Below are 15,247 nucleotides of genomic sequence, written 5' to 3'. Positions count from 1 at the left end.
TCAGCATGAGTCATTCTCAGTCAGATACTGTTGTTCTGTGTCACATTTGACAGAAACAATACATTCTGAATAACACCTTTCTCTAGAACTCAGGATGTTCCAGTATCTCCTGGGCAGTTTGTTCTGTACATAATGATCATTAACAGAATGCACTTCACACTACACCTAAGTCTCTTTAATAATAGTCTGTCCTTGTGTTGATCATATCTTAATTCTTGACTTTTCCTCAAAACCGAAACCACAACTGAAAAAAGGTTAAAAACCTAATCTGGAATTTAAAAGTGAACAGTTTTATTTCCCGTAAACTTCACTTCTAAGTTCAAGCAGAGAATTTATCTATGTGTGTATTAATCACACACCACTTCGCTAATGTAATTTATTTTGTCCAACAGGGTAATTAAATAGTACGCAAAACATTCTGGTTGTCAAGAGTCACTCTTGTTATGAGTTGTGAGATTGTTCCCTAAGGCTGTGTATCTCTAGATGCAGAGACTAAGAAAAGCAATACAAAGAAATGCTAAAAAAATTTTAGGCATCATCTCTACAGATTCATCATCAAAAATCCCAGCAGGCTTCTTGGCCACTCAGAATCTATCTTGACTTGAAAAAGTCCTGTTGATTCAAGACAAGTTCTCTTTTTCAAAGGAGGTGACCAGCTCCACCAAAGTCACAAGGAGAAGAGGGAAGTGGAAGATACAAATTCACATTTTTACTAGTTTTGTTACCTAGAAACATCTGTGCTAAAAAGCTGCAGGTAAGGTCTTCAGCAATTAAAATTCTTATTACTAGGATACCTGCTGATACAGCATGAAAGTTATTTGAGAAAATTGGTCCAAGTAAATACTGTTAGTATTTCACACAGCATCAAAACAATGACCTCCCAGATCAACCAGCAACAGTCAAAGACACTACAATAAAATAAATAAACCAGGATGTTACTTTAGGTAGAAAATTATGCGAGCATTAGTAAGACATAAACCACACTGATGAAAATTCCAGACCTAAAGAAGAAGCACCTTGAGAACTATACTATTTGGCATCTACCCAATTATGACAACAACTCTGATATGATGATGATCACAATAAATACTGGGAGTGATAGAAGTATGGTACTCTTATCTTCCTAAGTATCAAAACAAGGCACAACTACCAATAACTTTCTTTTTAACTAGATAGAAATTGACAGGAGCACAAGAATTCTTGATTATAAACAAACAAAAAAAATCCATGGACATCTTATTTCACTCACTATTACAGAATGCCTCACTATTCTGTAAAGTATTAAATTTCTGTGCCTTTGCAAAGCTGTAAAAACAAATATACATATGATTTTTAAAAAATCAGAAGTTACATATAAACAGAAAATCTTGTCCAAAAGAATTAAAGGGAGAAGTTAAAAGTAAAATCTATACAAGTAGCATAAAGATAATTTAAAAATATCATACTGCATTCTGAGAGTAAAACATGCCAGATTATGAATAAAAGTGAAATGATAAGTATGAATGCATAGCATTTAAAAAATAAAGGAAAAAAAAAAAAAGGAGGAAGACAAACACCAGATTTGGTGGGTTACAAGAAAAACACAATAAGAATATTTTTAAAAAAAATTAAGAGAAAATAATCTGCAAAATCACCTCTTTTGGGAGAAGAAATGCTCATACAAAAACCTGCAGAACTAAAAGATGACAAATATGAATATGACAGTTTAGGACTGTTGTATTACATTCCTTTACAGCTGCATAGGTGAAGACATCAAATTCATTAAACATTCACTCATCTAAAGAAGAAAATTATGTCCACTCTGCATAATATAGATCTACATTCTTACACATCTTCAAAGGCCTAAGCAAAGTACGAGTCTTGGTACTGACAAAAGGCCTTGCTAAACTCAGACTTTCAAGGGCTTACTGAAGGAAAAGCTAAGATCTAATTTGGTCTCTATCTTAAATTCTAGGAAGGAGCAAATTCAGAGTATCATTTGATCTACTTTGGTTTGATTTTGTATGGTGCATTTAAACATATCTGCTGGCTCCAAGGTTAACTTGTGAACAACTAGCCTCAAAGACAACAAGTCATATTAATCTGCATTACAAACAAGGCATTATGAAATAGAACACTCTCCCTGAAGAGAAAAACACGATATCTAAAACCGGAGATGCAGCAGTTCTGCATGAGTTCAGAAGTACCACATATTCTCCAAAATAAGACTCTCACATTCAGATGCTGAACTGCAAGCATGGACACACAGTCATGAGAAACCTTAAGTCCTATTTGGCGGCCAAAGCACTGCTGTTTCCCTAGTATTTGCATCTGAGACACAGAAAAACTTGTTCAATATGTTTTAGACATCCTACAATCAGAAAATTTCAGCTGCAATGGGAATACTATAAAAATGAGAATTAATAATAAGCGGTCAATTATTATGCATAATGATGTTTGCCTCCCCTATTCAGTCTCATCCTCTGCTTGGTAATATTTGCTATTTCATATGTATTTTCCAAAAGATGAGCTAAATTATGACAGGCTGTACAGGAATTTTCCTTTTGGTTATGACTAAGACATGAGTAATGGTAACACCAAACTAACACAGGTGTCAAAAGGTGAACCAAAAAAAAGTATTCATCATATGTTATACTAGCTTCAAAGCATATTCTTGTTACTTCCTGTGATTATGCCAATAGCTTCATTAAAACTTTGTCAAAAGCAACCAAGATCAATAAAGCAAACCTTCAAATATGGCATACAATTTTTTTTATATACAAAGTCTCTTTGATATACCACAAAGGAAAAAAAAGTCCAAGCAATGAATATATCTAATGCAACCCTAAGACCTCTGCCTCCCTTTACTTGCCTGTTAAGGTTGTTCTGAAGTAGTACACAAGAAACTAGTCATTAGCATACAATCAATTAATCACTAACATATAATCATAGAAAATTAAAAATAAATTTCACCTTTGAGACAAATAGTTAATGCTATCACTAACGATGTTAAGAACTCATAATCACATATCAGTATTATATAATAGAAATATATTAATTATATTATTCTAGATTAAAATAACTGTATTATGATTCTAAACAAAATTAATCTATTTTATATTATTTATATTATTAATTAATAAACAATGAAACACTGAGGTTGTTTTTCAACTTGCAAATTAACATGTCTGAAATTGAAGGCAATTACTTTTGCATGCTCCTTACACAAATTTATGAATACTAGGAGATTTGTCTTGTTCTCTTACTACAAACTGAGAGAAATAAGTTGGGTAGTACAGGTCATACAGAATTATTCTTTGATAAACATAAGAAATTGCAGGGCTCAGTTAACATTACCGCAACAAGTTGATTACTACAGATATAATCTATCAACATTTAAAGGAAACCAGAGTTCTTAATTAGAAAGAAAATTCTCTGAAATATGATTCCATCTGAAAAATGGACTTAAATTTATCATCTTAGAATAGGTATTTGTCAACTGTGTTGTTTTCCTCCCAACTCCTTTCAGAGGATAGTAAGAGTAAGTATCACAGGGAACCCTATTGTACCTGCGACAATACTGACAGTCTTTGAATTTAGCATCTTCTAGTTTGAAGCATAACTATCAGTTTATTTAGATATAGAAAAGACTCCCCTGTAGAGTTCCAACCCGAATTTTTTATTAGCCACCAGGTGCTTCCCTTTGCCAATATAAAACATTTTTTGATTATCCTGTTTTTAATAGATGGGGAAAACTCTGAAAGAATCCATGTAGGCAACAGTTTAAAAAAAATTTGTCAACTGACATCTGAACTTCATATAAACTGCTGTTTGGACAGTTCTATTTGTAGGAAGTCATGAAACCCATCCCTGACTCACAAAATGCCATTAGCACTACATGCACTACTGCAAAAATCTGCATCTCTCCATTGTTACCATCCTCCATTTCTTTATCTCTTCTCTCAATCAAGTTAGTAATTCAAAATATCTATTCATTTTTTTTCTAGCTTTGAATTTCAAGTTTGGGGGTTTTTTTGCTTTGTCTACAAAACAAAAATGTCCCTGCTCTATTCAATAAAAGGTGACTATAATGCACTGAGACTGACTAATAAATCTCCTATAATTCTAAAATTAAAACCCACCTCCAAAACACATTCATTTACTTGCACACTTTACCAAGCCAATGTCTTTGCTAGTTCCCAATACTAGGTAAGATTTGACTTTTATACAGAATACTGAATTAGACCTGATTCACAGAGACTTCTGTGTGTCTCTCCCAAGTAACCAGGTCCCACACTAAGTCTTCCTGCAGATGCATCTTCATTTCCTCTAAATAAAACTACAAGGTATGCTAGTAGTCCAACTCTTTTTCAGGAATACACTCTCAGAACAATAACACAAGAGTAAATGTGGGACATGCCAACATTAAATCAACCACTTGTCATCTCTTCATCCATAATAAGGCACTAACACAGCTTACTGACAGCAATATCTTAAGGATATCTCCAGAAAACACTATTCCTTAAAAACTGTATGGAAGTTTTAAAATTAAACAGTAAAACAAAGCAAAGATATTCAGGTAATCTCAGTCACAATGAAAACCTGCAGTTCTCACATCTCACAGCTCCACATTTTACTTATCAGAGGTTATAATACCACAAAAATATTTTATTATTTAAATGTTTATTTAGCCAGTTCAGAGACTTACTCAAACTGCCAGAGATGACTCCTACTCAGGGAGATCTAGGGGTTCCCAGTTATTTAAAAAATTACTGGAAACACGCTCTGATCAATCTGAATCACACGTAATACATCAAAACCTTATGGTTACCTCCAGCAATCTCAGGAAAAATAAAAATTCTGACTTACAGTTAAGTCTGCACATTGTAAAAACCATGCACTGTAATTCTGTAATTCACACAGCTGTGGAGTCAAAGTACGACATTAAAATTAATCTAGAGGTAATTAGCAGATTAAAAAAACAAACCAAACACACTTCATATGATATGCAGAGATTTTCTGAGTTGGTCAAGCAAATCTTACCCCAGCAGAATTTTAGCATGAACCTCTTTGTTAGTCCTTGAGATTTCTCTCAAAGAGGTAATTTCTGCATCAAACCAAAATCCTCTTTCTTCTGGTGTCTCAACATTGTAGTTAACCATCACCACATCACCCACTTTTAGCTCGCTCCACTTCAGAATGGTTCTCGCTCGGGGTCGAAGATTAACTGTGTCCATTTCTATTATGCCATTTTCTGGGTACCTTGAAAAGCAAAATCAACAACCAATGATTATGACTCCTGCAACAGTAAAAAGAAAGTCACAGACAACTTTTTCCAGACATAAAAGTTTTCAAATGTTCTTTAGGCATACAAAACCCATAAAATCTGACTTAATATCCTTTTTAAATACAGACTCAGAATTTGTGTCATTTCAGATGGGACAAATAGCTTCCAAGAGTTCTCAGAAAAAAAATTAAGTAAATCTATATGCATTTCTCTATTATTTAGTGTTATTAGACAGCATTCTAACTAAAATCCCAATGCAGGAAGGAAACCTTTAAAAATGTGAGATGCTTTTCATTTTAACACTACAGGTTTTTATATTCCTCTGAATGAGACAACTATTACTTGATACTAGAATCTGTATTTGCACATGTGCTGGAAAAATAGCAGAATATAGACATAATCAAAATACTAATTGCAAAAAAAAGCCAGCCTGTAACAAAAAGTTAAAGATGCTACAGTGAAGTTCCTTTTTGATACTGTGTGTACGTAGATAAAAATCTCCCATCACTTAGCTAGTACTACATGAGTTCACAGAACAAATTTAACAAAGAAAATTAAACTAGTCTACTGCAAATAAACAGCTGCTGTTAAAATTATTTCTTCTCCCTTCTTAACAAACAGTACTGAGGATGATGTATCTTGAATTATATTTTCATCATGCAATTACTGGCACTTTAGCAAGGGCACTCACAGCTAGAATAATTAACCATTATCAAACAGCACTGTTAAACATTAATGGCAAAATCCTACTCTTAGTAATAAAAGTATGGCTCTACCACTTTACATGCCTCCCCCTACTGTGAAGAAGAACATTTCAAGGTCTTGGGAAAACTGCACATTGCGGTTTACTACAGGAAGAAATACTAGAACTACTCTTACTAAGAGCATGAGACTGACAGACTATAGCCTGAAATCAGGATGTCTACTCCTGAACAGTTGACTGAAGGCCCACCAATCAAACTGGGTACATTTTACACAAGTTCATCTGAAACACAATTTTTAAAAAGTTAAGATTTTAGCTAAGGGTTAGAAGCAATTTATATTGATCAAGATGTAAGTTAGATTAGTAAATGGTAGGTTGATGATTATTAGATGCCTAAGCTAGAGCTAACTGTTATGAGTTTGTTTATAGAAAAAGTGGAGTAAGTGAACCGTCATAAGAACAGATTACCACTAAGAACAATGGCCAGCACCTGGACTTGGTATCAATCAATCACAAAGCAGGGAACCTTGGATCATGCCAGAGGGTCACAGAGACCTGATGAAGACTCTCCTGACTTCATCCTTTGAAACCACTGACCCAATTCAAGAGAAGAATTGAACACACGTGAAGGACGAATAGCCTCATTTTAATACAGAGCAGGGATGGGAGGTGCTGGGGTTAGGCATATGTACTGCATATAAGACCTTGGAAAATAGAGAGCAAAGAACCTTGTTTTTGACGGCCACACCTTTCAGAGATGACTCCTGTGCCGCCTGCCGGTGAACAAACATACCACTTTCTAACTTTAATTAGTTAGAGGGTCTTTGTCCATGATTATATCAGTATTCAACAACTCACATCTTCCTTTATTTCATGCCTTCTATTAAACCTAACACACCAGTTTGCTACTACTGATGTGGGGGGCTGGGAGATGGAAAAGATTTAGGGATGGTTTTGTTAAAAGAAGCATGAACCGCAACAGGTTAAGAGTGGATGTACCTTCAGGATAAACTAATGGCTAAATAAAAGAGCACACCTCTAGCTACTTACAAAAGTTAAGTTGGTGCTTTTGCACCAACATTTTTAGATCCAAATGATAAAATTCTGCACAACAGAAGTTACACCATACAGAGACAAGTACTTGGGAATCAAGTAATTACCAAACAATAGTTTCATACAGTTTAACTCTCCACATTTCCTAAGGTTTTTTTTCCCATGTTTTCCAAATTCAGTGCATACTGAAAAGCCAACGTTTGAGGTTTTGCCCTTATGTCATGCAACCTTCACCTAAAAGAATTACCATACCATTCTACATATTAATTATTAATATTTTAAATGTAATATCCACAAAATACATGATTGATTCACCTACAGGTAATAAGAGAAAGCAAAAAACAGCTAGAGATCATGCGTATTTTATTGAGTGCCTAAATAACATAACGTTATTGTACAACAGGCTACTGAATTCTTAAGACAGCTGTTTGACCTCTTAATCAGTGCCGAAGTTTTACAGTAAAACTGTCCTAAAGTTTGTAGAAGACAGCAAGTAGAACATAAATAAATAAATACTCAGTTTACTTGTACTCTGAAACCAAAATAGTGCTTTATCATCAGGAAACTAGAGGAGATAGATCAAAAATAGACATCCTTTATGTACACAATGAAATAATCAAGTAAGAAATACATATGGGATCATAAAAATAACCAATAAACATTTTAGAAGTTCTCTTGTCACTATTAAAAAAAAAGTGACTTACATGAGTTGACATTCATAGAAACTTAACCCTGATCTGAAAAATCTGTTTTCTTCTGAAAGCAAAATGTCTTCAGCTTCGGAAGCTTTGGACAAATGTTTTTCCCTAAATTCAGATTCATACTATCTTTCCCACGTCCATACAACTCAGAACAGATCCTTCCTATTGCACTGATGAGAAATTTCAAAGATTGTCAGCATTAACAATGTCTTCACCATTGTTCTTGGATGCAGCTCATGAAAAAACTGACTAGAACAAGACCACTTACCAAAAGACATCCCAAAATCCCCTTTCATAAACAGAAACTGTTTTCCAAAGGAAGAAAAGGAAGGCTGACTCTTCACTGAGTGCATTTTTCCTCTAATCAGCTGGTCAGAAACACAAGCCTACAAATCTTAGAAAAATACAAATGAGATTTCTTTTGCCACATTTTACCTTTCTTCTGCAAAGAGTTACAGATACTGAATGTTTTTACAGCTCTGCATTCACACACAGAGGAACATTTTCATGGTTGCTGGTGAATGCTACCAGCTGTTTAATCCTTCACATTAGTCCACAGCTGATACTGCAGGCAGAACAGCAAAAGCAGTTTTTGCCACAAGGTTTTTGAGTTAGGATACAACTTACAGAGTTAAACTGTGTGTATTAAGCTCAGTATCACTATTCATTATTATTCTTATAAGTAAACAGTACTTTCACAGTGAACTTGTTCCCTCAAATGTGTCTAATGCCACAATATATTTGAATATGGAAAAAATCACACTCACATTAGAAAATTCTACTGCCTCACATCCGTCTTCCTGAAGTTTAGCATGACATTTGTAAAAATCACACATTAATTTAAAATCTAATCTCTTAAATATGCAAGAAAAATATTTAAGCATAGAATCACAAGATACAAATATGTGGACTTATGCAGATAAACCAAAATATAGAGAATAAATATGATCTTTTAATCTCAAGAATTAACTGAAAATTAATCCTTGCCCACTGTGCCAAGCTTTAATAAAGGACTAATGTGAGACACGAACATATGCTGAAAGTGTTTTCTCATTTATTGAGTTACTTTTAAAACCCTAAGCTCACAGTCAAGAGAAAAACATTTTCATAGCAATGTTTTAATTAGACTAGCATAAATTTGGTACAGTTGAAATGAAGATTATATGGCATAAACCTTTCAATTTAAAACAGCTGTGGACAGTTTCTTGGTTTTCCATGTTCTCAGGATATTTGGCAACTGATACTGAAAAAAGGAGCTATACCAGCAAGCATAATCATAACAGTCTAATGAATATTGTGCACCATAGGATGTCTCCATTTACCTCTGATTCAATTCTTCCCTGTAGTATTTCTGGCACTAGCATAGCAAGGATTTCTTGAGATTTCCTATCTGTGTAGACAGTCTCCATAGCAAAGAATTATTCACAAAGCAAAAATTCCAGTATGTCTTGGCTATGATCGATGGTTGTATGTGGCTCCTAAAAATGCTCAAATGCTAGGGCACTTAGTAGTTCCATGTCAGAATAAACCCAAGCCTGCTCAATTTGCTGAGACCTTGCAACATACCCTCTAATACTTTTCCTACTAGAACAACTAGAACTAGAAAGATAAAATTCTGGGAACAAAACTAAAGACTTCCCCATCACTCTCCATACTAGAACGGTGAGGAATGTTAAAAACATATTTTCCAATATTAAAAAAATGAAAGTATGATTTATTTTCTCCATCAAAAAATTCAGAAAAGAGTCATTCCAACCCTGGAATGAAGGAATAGAAGGGCAAAACCAAAAAAAAAGAAAGAAATTAACTCCTGGAAGAGGTAAATCTGACTAAGAAGGTAGAACTGAATAAAAACTTGATTCCCAACACCCCACTCCCTTATAACCTGAGGAAATAAATCAGTTTTGCTGTGGCAGTTTGAGAAAGCCAACACAGTGTTTCACAAAGGACTACACAGGAAGACCATGTAAGCCACAATTATGAATGGGGAAAGAAAAAAAATCACTGGGGTAGTCAAGCTGTGCACTTCCAAAAAAAACAGGAAGTCTGATAATTGGTTATTACAAGAAAAACAAGTAATATATTTGAGAAGACAGACTAGAAGGCATACTGAACATGAATAAAGGTAAAAATCAGTCACACGGAACATAAACAAGATTTTGAGAACCTTACCTAACAACTAATAATTACAGAATTATGTGGCTTAAACACTAAGAAACCGTATTAATAGCCTGAAGAGAACCATCTTACTTTCCTAGTTACTTTAATTCTGAATTTCAAGAAAAAGTAACTTCTAGTCTTACATGACTGCACTGAGTGGACAACATGGATAGTCTGAAGGAAGACAACCTGGAAATAAGAGTATCAAAACAGAAGTTCAGAAGTGTAAGATATACACAGAACATTCCATCTTTAACACAACATTGTTGTATTACAAGTTTAAGTAATGTGAATATAGTGAAAACCAGGTTTACTTCACTAGACAGCAGACAAGTCATGAATGACAAACCATGAATTTTTTGAACAAACTTTTCTCAGGAATGCAAGGAGAACACTTACAGCTAATTCAAGTTAAATGAACAAGTAGTAAAATTCAATCTTATTCTCACTGATCACACCATTTTTTCAACCAAGAATCAGTTTTAAACAAACAAAAAGTTTAACTGTTATTATTTTAGTTGTTCTCTCAAACACCTACTAGGACAGCACCTACTAGGACAGCAAAGCTTCCCTCCCTTAGCTCAAATCCTTTCTAAAGAGACATAAAAAACACCTAGATTATCTCCTCAAACTACTTCGTTTTCAGTTTGCACAAGGCGTCTACATCATTAGAAATCAAAGTCTTACAGTTAATGCCTGTTGTCAAAACCCTCACTGTAATATATACAAATACTCTTACAATATAAAACACAGCATATGCAGTCAGAAACCCATTGCAAATAACCTTACAAGAAACAGACTTGAAAAGAAAAGAGTAGTGTGCAGCTACTCTGATAAAATGTTTCCAAGTCTGAATGTTTCTGTGGCACGCTTTCTAGTGAGGATATATGGAAAAAAAGACATCTGACATAGCAGCTCTTTTATTATTTTAGCATTGCCTAATAATCTATATGAGGTAAAAATTTTGAATGAGTAAACCAACTAATCACTGATATTAGGAACTGGAAAACAAAATTACATAGCTAGGAGAGGTACTCCAGTAGTCAGAGTAATTATAAAAAAGGTTTGTGACTGACATAAGGTCAGAAAAAACATGTCTTACCCTCCTACTTGTCTACATGTCTTAACATTCCACTTAGCAGACAATATAGCCTTCATTCCTCTTCCTCTTCTGAAATTCTAAACTCTCCAACATAAACAAAAGTAAGTAAGTGCTATAATAAAACTACAGTCTAATAATTTTGTCATGTTAACTTCATGTCGTTCAAAACGAATCCCTCTCCTCACATTAGTGTCTGAAACTTGAGTCAGGAATCTGACAGCATGCATCCTCCTGATTTGCACTCTTTCCTGTGTTTGATGTATAAAAAGAAAGAAGTCAAATAACTCAGTTGAGAAACACATAGCATGCAAAGGAATGTATATTGGCAGTTCTTCACAGAACAGTTTGCATTATGCACTATCACTAATGCTGCATAAAGCAGCTACCTCTCAAATAAGAAGGGGATCTTTCCTATATCCAGCCCCACTGGGCAAATTTATTTGACTAATGAATGACAAAACTCAGTAACACTCACCTAGTAAATATTAGTTTTTAGATATATTAGGAAACAAGAGCACTTCATTGGACAGTCACATAACCACAAAATTCAACGCAACTTCACTACTAGATGTACACAGCTGGAAGGCAAAGTATAAGAAAGGAGTAGGGGTTCCTCATCTGAGAATGGCTCATACGTCCTTTGGTCTCGAAAAATCAATTTATCGGCAGGGTGACATGCAAATTCTCACATACAATCTATTGAATCCCAGCCTACTACTGATATCTGAAAATTTCATATTAAAAACATTCAGAAAATGGTCCCAATTAAGCAAGTCTGATCTTCAAACCATTCCTTGAGAAAGTAATAGCAAGTTTAATTCTATTATCTTCTTGATGATCTCTTCAGCTATATTTAACACTTTCAAGTAGAAAGTGGGGGGTTTGTACCAGGCAGTACTTAAACTTTTCTCCTCATCACCTCAGAATAGTCCGTGCTCTCCAGCTATGAGACTGTGTCTTGCATATTGCTTCATCCACACACAGGATGACTACCTTTTTTCTGACCTCTGTGGCAGCACAGTGAAATCCTAATTTTCTTAATGTGTGTGTGTTTGTACACCTTTAAAATCCAATGGGATCACTCCACAGCTCATACTAAGCATGAAGTAAACAGAAACAATTAGTTCCCTAGAAGAAATAACCAAAGCATACTTTATGGCATATGATGGATGCATGTATTACCTCATGGTTTAAAATAAAATTCTGATTGTTATAAAACCTGAGAAGAATATCATCAGCCGAAACAATGGCCTTGAAAAAAGTTACCTACACTTCAGTCATACTTAATCTGTACTTGCATATAAATTGTCATACTGAAATTTCTCATGCTGCAGAAACATCCAGCATTCCTGTGGCTTCTGCTGAGAGCATTCTTAAATGGAAATACTTTATTACAAATGACTGAAACAAGAAAAGAAAGGAAAAGACATTACTTGATTGTAATCCAATTACTTAGGGTAAATCCCTAAGTCTTCCTAGCTGCTTTGGGGAGTTAATGATCAAGAAGCTAATACTTGCAGAATGAGAACTGTCTCCCTGAAACTAAGCACACTATAACCAGTGCTACACCACTAACAAATATGGCATATATTAAGATAAGAGGAATGGGCAAATGCTGATATGACACAGCATTGTAGGCATATCCTTATGGTGCCACTTGGCTACTGAAATGTCCTGTTTCTGATTTGGAAGTGATTCTTAAGCAAGCTGTGGTGGAGATCACCTACAGTTCTTAGTTAACTTTAAGACCTCAGCACGTGTTGAGATTCATCACAAGTCCTTTTAAATCAGGATTCGGCTTATGTTCAAGACAGGTTAGTTTCTTCTGTATTTGAAGTAAGTTGCTGGGAGCAGAAGAAAGAAATGTATGATAGTATTGTACGAGACCTGATAGCATATCCTGGACTTCAAAGTGTTTAATGGCTCCTTGTGATACCCACAAATGCAAACATGAAATGGAATTACAGGGAATAAGTCTAAGGGGAGGAAATACAGACAAAACCAGGAACACACCTTCAAACTGCTGCCACCAAGAAAAAACTTGCTTTCAGAAATTGAAGGAAGATGAATTGTCATGCAGAAGTTACACAGCCACAAATGGATGCCAAGAAATTTGATACTGCTTGAAGGTCAGCATTGGTAAAACTGGTATTTTGGCCACTTCCTCACTGGCAAACAAGTAAATGTCTTTTAAACCTTTGCACTTATCAAGAATTTTGACTCCAGCTTAATCTGAAACTGAATTCTGTTCCTCTGAATTGCTCTAGGTTTTCTCGCTGCAGAAATATGTGGGTTTTAAAACTATTGCAGCAATTTAGTTAAATACTAGACACGTAGCTGGGGTGGGGCATGGTGGTGGAAGGGGTGGGAGAAAACTACAACAGAAACAAGTCACCTGTGCTGTTATCTACAAAATCACAGAGGAAAATGTAGTACCTCCTATCTGTGGCAGTCACAGCTGGTAAGATGGCTCTGTTTACTCAAAAGATAGTTACCCCTTTGAGATTACAATAATTAATTCTTGCCCAGAAAGGGTAATTTCCCTTAACTGTACTCTTTGCAAAAAGAGCTGTCATATTTTTTCCCTTCAAATTCACTGTACCTATGCTATTTAAACAAGAAATGTAAAGAAGAACAAATGAACACTGAGCCCTCCAGAGGAGGAACACTTTTATGAAATTTAAGACTGCGTAACAAAGCATTTAGGTTTTATACAGGACTTGTGATATGTAAATCTAGCAGCACCACTGCTAAAGCCAGCTTTCTCACTAAAGAAAGGACAAATCCTGCTTCACCCTTTAAGAAAAACTGTTATAGGAGAACATACTGATCAAGGAGGTAGAGTACACCAATTCAATGCATTATAGGTGACCTATCCCTCAACTGTAACCTTTATGGTGATTTTTTCCAAACTGGAAGGATGTAACAGACAGAAAAGCATCAGTTATGATTTGAGAAGTTGTGCACCTGTGCCCACCTCTGAGATATAGTCCTTCCAATGTATTAAAATAATTTTAATGGCTTTACTGGCACCAGGCTTATGTCTTCCATTTATAAGTCATTTTTACTCTATTCAGATAATGGAGAGTGTTTTTGTGTCATGTAAGAATACCTGTTGTAGGAAAGAAAAAGCTGAAACTATGTCACCCATGAGAGCCTCATCTATCAGAGATAAGAAGGAGAAAGAAGAACTCCAAAACACCACAAGTATAGACTAGAAAATGTCATGTACACCTGGCAGCAAAATGCTCAATCCAAACTTGAAAAAACAAAACATCCATGCAGAAGTAACTGTGCAGGGCACAGTACTCACAATAAGATATAAAGCTTGAAGAACAGGATTGAAGAGATAAATTAATCTATTTCTGTAGCAGAGAACTGTGTGTCAAAGCACACCATGGTCTTCCTACTTAGCCACATCAAGCAAAGAGGTGGCAGAATACAAGTGCTATCTACAGACATCAAAGGTAAACACTAAGGTATGAAAACAAAGTGGTAGAAGCACAAATGTAGTTACAATAAGAATGTGCATGTTGGATAACGCTAAAATAAAAAAGTGGGATCCCAAAAGTATTGTATCAGGAACATCCACCAAAAACTTTATGACTCATAAATGTACAAGTCGCACTTTCCAATAATTTTTTTATCCAAAAGCTCTCACTTCCAATACCTTAGACTGATCAGATTAAATGTGATGATCTTGCCACTTCATGCTTTTGTGCCATTGGCTAAGTGTATAGAGCTGCTATACGTAACCACCTTGTAGGAGTAAGAAGACTGTCTCCGCTTACTGAGAGGGAAGTACATATTAACAGAGGTCAATCTTTTCGTTTTGTAAGATCATACCAAAGAAAAATCAAACTGTTGTGAAACTTTTTCTACTTCTGTACTCCCAGCTCACAAAAAAATAACAGCATCTATAAAACAAAATCATAATTTCACTGCAACAGTTACTTTCGCAGAAATGCTTGCCCATTGCTAGCTTACATATATCCACAGTAATGTAAAATTAGACATTATTAAAAACAGATCTTTGAAATCACACTACCAAAGACATTAACTTCAAGGAAAAATATTTTTTGTTTGATTAGAATAGTTGATTATGTTATTTTCAAATATCTTTTGCAATATTCACTGAAGTATTTGCATTCAATTTGCATTTGCAAACTTAGCATTGAGTCCAAAAAGTGCATTAAGTTATATCTATTACTAGTACAATGAACAAAAAGTGCTCTCTGTAACTCAGACTCAGAGTTACGTAA

The 15,247-nt window shown here is 34.9% G+C and overlaps 1 protein-coding gene across 5 annotated transcripts in view; it reads right to left on the bottom strand.

Moving 5' to 3' along the window:
- UHRF2 (ubiquitin like with PHD and ring finger domains 2) overlaps positions 1 to 15,247 on the bottom strand; it is a 90,096-nt gene that overhangs the window by 44,711 nt on the left and 30,138 nt on the right. For all 5 annotated transcript variants that reach the window (XM_040089592.2, XM_040089593.2, XM_040089589.2 and 2 more), the window contains exon 4: positions 5,023 to 5,241. In XM_040089592.2, coding sequence (XP_039945526.1) covers positions 5,023 to 5,241 — 219 coding nt within the window. The remainder of the gene's footprint in view (positions 1 to 5,022; positions 5,242 to 15,247) is intronic.

The sequence above is a fragment of the Hirundo rustica genome, chromosome Z, assembly GCF_015227805.2.
Source record: "Hirundo rustica isolate bHirRus1 chromosome Z, bHirRus1.pri.v3, whole genome shotgun sequence".
NCBI classification, from domain to species: domain Eukaryota; kingdom Metazoa; phylum Chordata; class Aves; order Passeriformes; family Hirundinidae; genus Hirundo; species Hirundo rustica.
This window is presented reverse-complemented; position numbering and strand designations above follow the sequence as displayed.